Here is a 12155-nt window from a genome sequence, read left to right as displayed (position 1 = left end):
CTTCTGTTGGCCTACTGAGAGGAGGAATTCCCAGTCCCTGAGAGCAGGGAGCATCTAATCTTTCTTTCTGAGTCTCTTTCCTTCTCCTGCAAGGAAGGATGTTTCTACATGGCTTTTTTTTTTTCCTGGTCCCACAGGGGACTCAACAGTTCCTGCCCGATCAGGCTTGAATGGGGAGCATTCTTTTGTACTGCTCAAATGCAACATGAGCAATAAAGAAGATGCCTGAAACCAAATTATTCAGTAATATTTCTCAGAGATTAGCCAGGCTAGTTGTTTTAGAAACCCTCAAATTCTGTAGTGGGTGGGTGGTTGGTTGGCTGTGTTTTTAAATCTGTCTTAATTTTTATGGGCCCTGTTTATTCCATGTCCATCATCAAGAGAGACATTCACTCCAGTGCTACAATTATTAACGATGAGTTAGGGCACCTAAAGCCTTAGGTAGATAGATTTAAAATAATTAAAAAGACAAGTAAGTAAATGAATCCTGGCTAGAAACCTGGGGCCTGATTCTAACCTCAGCGGTGTAAATTCAACAGGGTTACTCATTATGAATGCTGCTAGGAGGGCGATAAGAATCAGGCATTGAGGCTCAAGCCCTAGCTGATTTACCTAAATTTGAGACCACTCAAGTACAAAAAAATACTGATTACGTTAAGAAAATCCAATATATTACACTAGGTAGCAGTGTTTATGTTAGTAATAAATTAGTCTAAGTGTAAATGCAAGGCTGCCTGTTAAAGGAAGGTAATGTAGTGGAATATTCACACACGTACACACACACACTTGCACAAGCATATGTCGGTGCTCTACTCCCTAAAAAAGGAAGTACTGGAAGTCCCCGGTCCCTGCTCCAGAAGGACCAATAGTGGCTTGGTAACCTGGGCCACGCAGGTAACTGAGCCACCACCTCTCTTCTTCTGGAGTTGACCGGGTGGAGGAAGAAGTGTGAGCAGATGGTACCTTCATCTCTTCCACCTATTCCACTTCCGGGCCTGTTCCAGTAGGAGAGGTGGCATGGTAACCTGGGATGTCCAAGATACTTAGCCACCATCTCCTTCCAGCATGGAGAGCCTGATAAGAAGTACACTTACTTTTCTCAAAAAGAAAAGGAGTACTTGTGGCACCTTAGAGACTAACCAATTTATTTGAGCATAAGCTTTCGTGAGCTACAGCTCACTTCATCGGATGCATACTGTGGAAAGTGTAGAAGATCTTTTCTACACACAAAGCATGAAAAAATACCTCCCCCCACTCCACTCTCCTGCTGGCAATAGCTTATCTAAAGTGATCACTCTCCTTACAATGTGTATGATAATCAAGGTGGGCCATTTCCAGCACAAATCCAGGGTTTACCAAGAACGTCTGGGGGGGGAGAGGATTAGGAAAAAACCAGGGGAAATAGGTTACCTTGCATAATGACTTAGCCACTCCCAGTCTCTATTCAAGCCTAAGTTAATTGTATCCAATTTGCAAATGAATTCCAATTCAACAGTTTCTCGCTGGAGTCTGGATTTGAAGTTTTTTTGTTGAAGAATTGCAACTTTCATGTCTGTAATCGCGTGACCAGAGAGATTGAAGTGTTCTCCGACTGGTTTATGAATGTTATAATTCTTGACATCTGATTTGTGTCCATTTATTCTTTTACGTAGAGACTGTCCAGTTTGACTAACATACATGGCAGAGGGGCATTGCTGGCACATGATGGCATATATCACATTGGTGGATGTGCAGGTGAACGAGCCTCTGATAGTGTGGCTGATGTTATTAGGCCCTATGATGGTGTCCCCTGAATAGATATGTGGGCACAGTTGGCAACGGGCTTTGTTGCAAGGATAGGTTCCTGGGTTAGTGGTTCTGTTGTGTGGTATGTGGTTGCTGGTGAGTATTTGCTTCAGGTTGGGGGGCTGTCTGTAGGCAAGGACTGGCCTGTCTCCCAGGATTTGTGAGAGTGTTGGGTTATCCTTCAGGATAGGTTGTAGATCCTTAATAATGCGTTGGAGGGTTTTAGTTGGGGGCTGAAGGTGATGGCTAGTGGCATTCTGTTATTTTCTTTGTTAGGCCTGTCCTGTAGTAGGATTGTCTGGCTATGTAGACTTCCTCCTCAGGCCCTATGCTACCAGACCTTCGAGACACCACTCGAGGTATTTTTTCATGCTTTGTGTGTATAAAAGATCTTCTACACTTTCCACAGTATGCATCCGATGAAGTGAGCTGTAGCTCACAAAAGCTTATGCTCAAATAAATTGGTTAGTCTCTAAGGTGCCACAAGTACTCCTTTTCTTTTTGCGAATACAGACTAACACGGCTGTTACTCTGAAACTTACTTTTCTCTATTTGTTGCTTTTTTTTCTATCTTCCCATCCCCCATATAGTTACGCCAAAGTTAATTTTTCGCACCGATTTTAACCTGTGCTTTAATTTCTGTAATAAACACTGAGAAATTCATGGGCAATTTTAAACAAAATGCAAAGTGTGTTTATAGCACAGCCCAGACTCGTTCCCTCTTCAGGAAAATTTCCTCCCACATTTGTTCACTTTGCTTCTTTTTGGGGATGTTTGGCTTGGGGGGGAGGTGGTGTTTGCTTCCAGATGAACATTTAGAACCACTAATTAATAATAGAAAAGAAATTAAAGTATTGCGAATAATGAAGGCTGCCCATAAAATGTATCAAAGGTAACTGGTAACTTATTTCTAAAACTACTGTCTCATTATCATATTTTATTATTATTTTTTAAAACAACTTTCTAACCATTACTGCAGACCAGGGTCAGAATAACTAATTACATTCAAAATGAATTGCCAACATATTTATTCTATTAATGTAAATAAGATAGTAAGAGAGTCTACATAACAATCTATCCTTCGACAGTAACTGTCAGTGCAAAAGCAAGCATCTGCCAATCCGTCCAATGAATCCTGAAATAAAATACTACTGGATACATAATAAATCTTTGCTCTTATAAGTACAGCATAGAGTAACAGTTAATCACATGATGATTCAGCACTTAGGCACCTAAACAAACAGATAGGCCCCCAAGAGGGATTTTCAAATGTGCCGAATTACCTAGTTCCTTTTCTGTAGTTAATCATCCAGCAATGGATTCCTGTTACACCAGCACATTCACAACACATGTATTGTGAGTCACATGTATAACGACTGTGTATGGTTAATACTGAACCCAGTGTGGTTTATTAACCATTAATCTACCAAGGGACTAAAAATATGTGTTGGGAGATTCTTCAGTGAATTAGTGGCAAAACCATATAATTCCTGTAGTGGGTTTTTAGCTGACTTGTCCCCCCAAAGTCTCATCATTATGAACCAACCATACATTAATTTACAAGCATAATAAATGACTGGCCTATAAGAAACAAATATAAAATTCAAGCCACCTGAAAATAGATTTTGCAATAATGAGTTGTGGGTGTTCCTCTCTAGTGAAGCATAACCACTCAAGTGAGTAGGTCAACAGACATAGTCTACATGAAAGTCTACAGAAGATGTGCAGCTCTATAAGAATATACATGATGGGCCAAATTTTCAAAGGGCTTCCTTATTTGCATTTCCATAATGTGCAAGTATATATTCATAACAACAGATTCGTATATGTACCAAATGATTGCACACTTGAGAATCTAATTAGAAACACACCTGATTTGCTTGAGCAAACATGGGGGAGGGAACTGCATGCAGAAAGGCTTTAGTAAGGAGGCCCTTACAGGGCCCAGTACTGCTGTCCTTGCTCAGACAAAACCCTCATTAAAGTCAATTTAGTTTTTATTTTAATAAAATATGTGTATGGAATAGACTTTAGACTTGATTGTGCAATCAAACTCAGGCATTGGCAGGTATTTACGGTACATAACTGTGACTAGCTCTCCAGGTTTCTTTTTTCCCATTTCTGCTTATTAAACTTCCAAAGAAAAACCCTCTCTGGTAGAACCAATAAATGACAGGCTGACTGAAAGGCATGGACATTGCAATCAGATTTAAATAAAGGCAATATTCACTTCTTTTGTGGCACAGCTCTTAATCAGCTCTTATTAACCTTTCCTATTAACTTCCACTCAGGCATTTTTCATTGGAAGAAGATAGTTTTTGCACAGCTGGAAACCAAAATCTGTGTATAATGGTGTGCACCATGTTAGTTACTGATAAATTAAATTTCTTGAAGATTGGGTTTTTTTAGTCCTTTGAAATGATGCTTTACTAATGAAACTTCATTGACTCATTAAATAATATCAATGTTGATCATTACAGAGTGTTTAAAATGAGACAGAAGATAAGTAACCTTGTATAACGCTAAGTGGGCTTTTTATAATAAATAGGGCATACATTCATCAAAATGTTTAAGTTTTTATCATGAAAAGGGCCTAGTTCTTTCACTTGCAGGCATTGTAATTAACTGTGATTACATTTTGGGGCTTTCAGGTATCTCTTCCGCCTGCCTGCCCACCCACCCCAAACTGCATTATCTGTGCCTCTGTTCCAGCACAACTTATCACACATTTTTCACCCCATTCTAGTCACTGCAAATATTTTCCATTAACCTGAACAGTTTTTACACTTACAGTGGTGTTACAGGTTTCAGAGTAGGACCCATGTTAGTCTGTATCTGCAAAAAAGAAAAGGAGGACTTGTGGCACCTTAGAGACTAACAAATTTATTTGAACATAAATGAGTGGGGTTACAGTACACTATGCCCATTAGCTGGTTTTTATATCATTGGTGTAGATCAGTGGTTCCCAAACTTGTTCTGCCGCTTGTGCAGGGAAAGCCCCGGCCAGGCTGGGCCAGTTTGTTTACTTGCCGCGTCCGCAGGTTTGGCCGATCGTGGCTCCCAGCGGCCACAGTTTGCTGCTCCAGGCCAATGGGAGCTGCTGGAAGTGGCGCGGGCCGAGGGACGTACTGGCCGCCACTTCCCACAGGCCGCCACTTCCAGTGAACCGCGGCCACTAGGAGCCGCGATCGGCCGAACCTGCAGATGCGGCAGGTAAACAAACCACCCCGGCACACCAGGGGCTTTCCCTGCACAAGTGGCGGAACAAGTTTGGGAACCACTGGTGTAGATTAAATATATTGTGCTTTCTGCATATAACTAAAAGGACAAAATACAATGGATGTTTATTTTATCATTTTAGAAAATACCATAGTTTTACTGTTGCAGAGTTGTAGAATCAAATGCTGTAAATTAACTCTTCTAAAAAGAGAAACATTAACACAGTTCATTCTAGCATTCCAAAGACCTCAACAGACTTTCCAGACTGATTGCAAATTATGGTCTTATCCCATAACTGAGAAAAAACCCTCCTGAACTGTCCCACATTGGGACAACCCATTGAAGTCTCCAGGCTATAAGATCACACCCTGTATATACCAGTGTCATGTCACCAACTACTAAAATGTAGCCATCTCTGAAAACTGGCAATCTCTAACCAGTGCACACAGGATCAAATGCACCCTGTACAGAGAGCCAACACAGGTCCAATATTCTATTGTAAGTTCTCAAAATAGGGCTCAAGAGTGTTAGCCCTCTTCACAGGGGTGAATTTCACCATGCAGCACCATTATTGAGGTTAGATAGAGAAGAATACCATAAAAGGTTCCTGCATGTGCTGTACATTGTAAGTGGACTAAAATGTTGCTTTTTAACTATAAAAAAAATGTATGAGTTAGTTTATTAATGGTGAAAGGTCCAATCTTGCTCCAATTAAATCCAGTGAGAGTTCTGTTGTCAACTTCAATGTTAATTGGCTTAACATTTCTGGGTACAACACCTCCTATCAACCGTATTAGGAAATGCTGCCACTGGATTACTCATATTAGCATAGTAACAATGTGTTGCGTTTGAACTTTGAATATAATTTAGGAGCCATTTTTATTTGTCTCATTGAATTCTATAAGCTCTAAGAGCTACCCTCTTATGAATCTCATTTTCTTTTAGTAGGGCAGTAAGTCTGATTGAAATGAATGGGTCTGTGTACTCGAAAACCATCACATTCAAGAAGAATTAGGAGAAATCCTGCAAATGGGTTTAATTACTATCAATTTCATAGTTATCTGCAAAGGGGTACAAACAGAGCAATCTGTTCCTCATAACACAGAAAGATGTAGCATACACAGAAACCTTGCAGGAAACGGTTCCTGCAGTAGCCTTCAGGAACTGTGAAAGATACACAGACCCTCACGATGACTCATCTAAATGGAGTTCCTTGCTACCCTTTGAAAAAAGCCAGTGTCTGACCCGCAACAGGCCACAGAGGACTTTCTGCTAGAGGAATGATGTTGCCTTGTTCTATCATGGGCAGATCTCAGAGGCTGAAAACAGTTCTCATAGCCAGAATCAGAGGTTGCTGTATTCATCAGTCCTTTCCCCATTGATGCCTTCAGGACCCACTCGTGATGTTGGCAATTCAGTATGCATCACTCTTCTCTTTGAATGAGTTTGCACTTAGCTTTTGCCCCAGCTGTTGCCTTTCAAATATAGTGTGAAACAAATGTTCTGACCACTTGTGGTCATTAAAAACTCCATGGCAATTACAAAAATAGGGATGGAATCCTTGGAATCCTGGCCAAATTCCAGCCAGAGAAGTTCTCTCTCAGGTATTCTGCCTACATAAATCCTTGATTTCCTGTTCTAAACCAATGTGTGGTAGTTGTTAGTTACTACAGTTCCTTCCAGAGGTGGTTAATGAAGAAGTGAGCCTTATATGTAGTTCATAGTTCAGATTAAGTGTGTTGAGATGCTTCAGGATACAAAGATTGAGAGGCAAAATTTTCAAAAACACCTCAGCGCCTGAGATTTAGGAGTCTAAGCCCTGGTCTACACTAGGTGTGGGGAACGATCTAAATTACGCAACTTCAGCTATGTGAATAATGTAGCTGAAGTTGACGTACTTAGACCTATTCACCACGGTGTCTTCATTATGGTGAGTCGACTGCTGCCGCTTCCCTGTCGACTCTGCCTGCGCCTCTCATGGTGGTGGAGTACAGGAGTTGACAGGAGAGCGCTCAGGGGTCAATTTATCACATCTAGACTTGACGCAATAAATCGATCCCTGCTGGATCGATCGCTGCCCACGGATCTGGCGGGTAGTGTAGACATACCCCTAGTCCCATTTTCAAAAGTGATTTAGGCACTCTATTAGCTTGAGGCTACTAAATGCCTAGGTCATTTTTGAAGATGGGACTTAAGTTCCTAATTCAATTAGGCACTTTTGAAAAATGTAACCCTATGGGACAGATTCTGATACTCTTGGTGAATACTGCCTTACTCCACCAATAGTCTAATTGAAGTCAATGAGACTAGTTCTAGAGTAAGGTACTATTCAATGTGAGTAAAATGTTCACAAATGGAACCTATATTATTATTTCATTTTTCAGGCTCCTTTTGCAAGCACTTCAGCATTTTAGCTCAAGTAGTTAGTAATGGGTTTAGAAAAATAGAAACAAACAGCACTGTGCAGTCCTGCACACATGCATGAGTAGTCCCATTGAATTTGCAAGCTCAGTTTGCAAAAGAAGTCTGACTGATGCTGGAATAAGTGCACCTTTGTATATAAATATTATCTGTCTATCTGTTTTGCTTACATTAGATTGCCCCTTCCAAGGTGATTTTTTTTCCTTCTCAGATAAGAGACATGACCAATACAGCATGGGCGTTCTCTTTGTTTTAAAAGATTAAAATCTCCTTTCTACTCATGCTCTAGTTATACGCAGTGCTGCGTTAGTTAAATAGCAGTTTCTGATATTTACACACACATTGTAAACATTAGGTTAAACTGAACTCTGCTGTAACTCCACTGAAGTCAATAGTTTTACACCAGGGGGCACAGATGATTGTTAATCCCAGAACTCAATCATTTGACATTAAAAGCAGCAGAAAAATTAGGGCACAAGCTTAAAAGTCATATATGTTTAAAAATTGCTTTAAGTTGGTTCAGAAAAGCTTTTTGGTGCCTTCCTTAACTGCAAATATACTTCAGAAAGGAGTATTCCAGATTGTTAGTTGGAAATGTGCAGACTAAACCCTTCTGGTGTATTAGTTCTGGAGGAATCCAGCTGAGACAGTTAGCTTACAAAAGCAGCTACACCTATGCCATATGTTTCATAGCTACTTTTCATAATGCCTCTAAGGCAAATTGCATTCCATCGGTAGCAAACATCAGGCAAAGAGAAACAGATTATTTTCATTTAGACACTTTGGGCCAGACTCTCAGCTGGTGAAAACTGGCATAGGTTCATTTCCTTCAGGGGAGTTACTCTGGCTAACACCAGATGGCGGATCTTGCCCTTTTTATAGAGAAAGTGAATACTTTTGCATTGCAAAACTTTTCCCAGTTCTCTGGAGCATTATTACTTTGTGAAGGTTACAGTACAGTGAAAGAGGGAGAATTCCACCATGAGCTTTCGCTTAAGGCAAAAACTTGTGAAGCTGTAATAGTTAGAACATGCTATCTTCCCCCTTAAGCTTTTCCGATAAATCTGCCCAAATTGACCCAATTCAGTTTCATTAGGTGGTAGAAAAAATGTTGTATAAGGCTGGTTAAAAATCCCCAGTGTTGTCATATCCCTCAGTACTGGATTCTGTGCTTACTGAAGTTAGTGGAGTAGAACTGGGCCCTGATTTGTATAAGAGCTCCATTGGTTACCTGCACCAATCCAGCCTCATCAGTAGCCCTCAGCCAAGCTTTATGCCAAAATCATTAGCTATGATACTATAAGGAAAGATACATGTTGAGTACTACTTGCTATATTCTTACTACAACCAAATGTGAGAAAGTAAATGGGGAAATGCCATGAGACTAGCCTTGTAGTGTTTCTAGATCATAAAAGAAAAGTAATCAGCCAAACATGGAGACAGCTATCGGGTGGATTTTAGACACATACAGCCTAGGGTTGCCAGGTGTCCAGTTTTTGACCGGAATGCCCTGTCAAAAAGGGACCCTGGTGGCTCCGGTCAGCACCACTGATTGGGCCGTTAAAAGTCCAGTCAGTGGCGCAGCAGGGCTAAAGCAGGCTCCCTACCTACCGTGGCTCCATGCGGCTCCTGGAAGCAGCAGCATGTCCCCCCTCCAGCTCCAACATGTAGGGGCAGCCAGGGGGCTCCGTGAGCTGCCCACACCCCAAGTGCAGCCTCTGCAGCTCCCGTTGGCTGGGAACCGCAGCCAATGGAGCTGCAGGGACGGCGCCTCCGGATGGGGGTGCCTGGCTGCCTGGCTGCGCCTCTGCGTAGGAGCCAGAGTGGGGACATGCTGCTGCTTCCGGGAGCCACCTGAGGTAAGCGCCGCCCAGAGTCTGCACCCCGACACACACACCCCGTGCCCCAATCCCGTGCCCGAGCCCAGAGCCCCCTCCCACACTGCAAGCACCTCAGCCCCAGCCCGGAGCCCCCCTCCTGAACCTCAAATCCCTCATCTCCAGCCCCACACCAGAGCTTGCACCCCCAGCCAGAGCCCTCACGCACACCCACTCCCCCCCCACATCCCAACCCCCTGCCCCAGCCCAGTGAAAATGAGTGAGTGAGTGAGTGAGTGAGGGTGGGGAGAGTCAGTGACAGGGGGGAGGAGGGGAAGTGAGGGGGTGGAGCCTCAGAAAAGTGGTGGAGTAGGGGCCTCAGAGGAGGAGCAGGGCAGGGGTGGGGCAAGGGTGTTTGGTTCTGTGTGCGTAGAAAGTTGGCAACCCTAACACAGCCTCCCCCTCCATCAAACAGTTAGATGCAAGATCCATGTTGTATTTGAAACACACTAACATTGCAAAAAGAAAGCTTATGCTCAAATAAATTGGTTAGTCTCTAAGGTGCCACAAGTGCTCCTTTTCTTTTTCCGAATACAGACTAACACGGCTGTTTCTCTGAAACTAACATTGCAATCTTCCCAAACAATACAAGCTATTTATTACATATGCACTGGCTGACCTGTATTACCACTGTTAAATTAGCATGAGAGTATTCCATGGTTCCAATGCAATGTAAATGAAAAGGATCGCCAGAAACACTCGCTTCTGCAGAAAACCAGAGGAAGAGAGCTCTTCTGCAATTACAGTACTTCAGGTCTCGTCTTCACTACCGGGGAGATCGATGCTGCTGCAGCGGGGATTGATTTAGTGGGTCTAGTGAAGACCTGCTAAATCAACAACAGAGCACTCTCCGGCTGACTCCGGTACTCCAGCTCCCCAAGAAAAGTAAGAGAAGTCGACCGGAGAGCGTCTCCTGTCGACGCAGTGCAGTGAAGACAGCGGGGTAAGTCGACCTAAGCTATGTCGAGTCCAGCTACATTATTCATGTAGCTGGAGTAGCATAATTTAGATCGACTTACCCTGGTAGTGAAGACAAGCCCTTAGACTAGAATATGATGAGATTATGGTTTGTGTATAAATAAAAACTGCTCATTTTTTCTGGATGCTTCATCCTTGTAGTAGCCAATTAATTGCCCTTCTTGATTTTACAGTGAAAATTCCACCTGTGCTAAACAGTGTTGTCTCAGCTAGGTGGGAAAGTCACTGTCTCATATCCCATCACAACGTTTCCAACTTTATTTGCCTATTTTGCTATAAATCAGTGGGATTTGGGTGCCTACTTCCATTAGATCCTTTGAAAATCCCAGCCTACATTAACAAATCAGTCTGAGCTGATCTTGCTAAAATAAAAAGAGAGAGAGAGAGAGAGAGAGAGAGAAAATCAAACCATAGAGAACCACAGTATTTGTCCATTATGTCCTCAAAGCATATTCCAGACACAGATTATCACTGGTAAACAACAAAAGCAACAGGGAGAAAACCCTTGTCATGTCATAACACTTCTAGATTGTATGTAAGAGAAATATAACAACAAACATTCTCAGCTAGTCCTGATAGTTCCAGGTGTTGTTGTTATTATCCCTTCCTAGAATTTAGGAAAAAAATTAACAAATGCCTTGTTAAGGAATCAAAATGGACACTAAAGGCCTGTCATCAAAATAATCCACATGTGCTTTCAATTTTAACATAATCCTGTTGAATGACAGATTTTGGCTTTATGACAGTTTTAATGAGAGTTTATGACTACTTGATAAAGCAAAATTCAATGTGAAGATTATAGTAAAACTGTGTTACATAACCCTCTTCATATTCAGGAAGTACAGAATTATTTAATTGGACAGCTCACTTTTTTTATCCATAATAGCTGGAAAACATATGTAGCTAGGTTACACGCCCCTTCTTCATTGTGCCCCTCATGTAGAATTATGCATAATTTTTCATTATTATTAACTTTCTATCAATAATATAATGTTCTTAATCATTTTAATGATTCCAAAACACATGCAATTTGCAACGAAATTTTAACCCAATGATTCTTATAATTCTTTATTGGCTTTATCATTTAATTATTTTGTTTGAGACTAGATTGTAATTCGTGGTGACTGTTTTACAACTAACTCCAGTATGTTCTCTCTTTTCAGAGAGCAGACATAGCTGTTGCTCCACTCACCATAACCTTGGTACGAGAAGAAGTCATAGACTTTTCAAAACCTTTTATGAGTCTGGGCATCTCCATCATGATCAAGAAGCCTCAGAAATCTAAACCTGGCGTATTTTCCTTTCTGGATCCTTTGGCTTATGAAATTTGGATGTGTATAGTCTTTGCTTACATTGGAGTCAGCGTAGTTCTTTTCCTAGTCAGCAGATTCAGTCCTTATGAATGGCATTTGGAAGACAACAATGAAGAACCGCGTGACCCCCAGAACCCTCCCGACCCTCCAAATGAGTTTGGAATATTTAACAGCCTTTGGTTTTCCCTGGGTGCCTTTATGCAGCAAGGATGCGATATTTCTCCAAGGTTTGTTCCATATCATTCCATCACCTTTTTGCATTTTATGGTCATATGCTGATGCCATGGTGCATATATGTTACTTTCTTAATTTTTTCAATTCCAAATTTTTTGTTTAACATTCCATCCAATGCTAAGCTTCATCACCAAGCCACTATTCTTATTCACTAGTAAGTGTGCGAGTGGCATTGCCTTTAATGCCATTCACGCATTTCTGAAAAAACTTATATACACCATGTTGAGACTGTAAAATGCATAGGGTTTTACATTTTCAGCAATGCTTGGAGGGCTACCGTGTTTTTGCTGCATATCTCATTTTACGGTCATCTGCTTGGTGCATATAA

At 41.6% G+C, this 12155-nt stretch overlaps 1 protein-coding gene across 6 annotated transcripts in view; it reads left to right on the top strand.

The window, feature by feature from the left end:
- GRIA3 (glutamate ionotropic receptor AMPA type subunit 3) overlaps positions 1-12155 on the top strand; it is a 221808-nt gene that overhangs the window by 136754 nt on the left and 72899 nt on the right. For all 6 annotated transcript variants that reach the window (XR_007358352.2, XM_048863289.2, XM_048863288.2 and 3 more), the window contains exon 11: positions 11444-11820. Coding sequence is in view for 5 of the 6 variants with exons in the window: in XM_048863289.2 (XP_048719246.1) it covers positions 11444-11820 (377 nt within the window). In the remaining variant the exon portion in view is untranslated. The remainder of the gene's footprint in view (positions 1-11443; positions 11821-12155) is intronic.

This window comes from Caretta caretta, chromosome 9 (assembly GCF_965140235.1).
Source record: "Caretta caretta isolate rCarCar2 chromosome 9, rCarCar1.hap1, whole genome shotgun sequence".
In the NCBI taxonomy this organism is placed as follows: domain Eukaryota; kingdom Metazoa; phylum Chordata; order Testudines; family Cheloniidae; genus Caretta; species Caretta caretta.
This window is presented reverse-complemented; position numbering and strand designations above follow the sequence as displayed.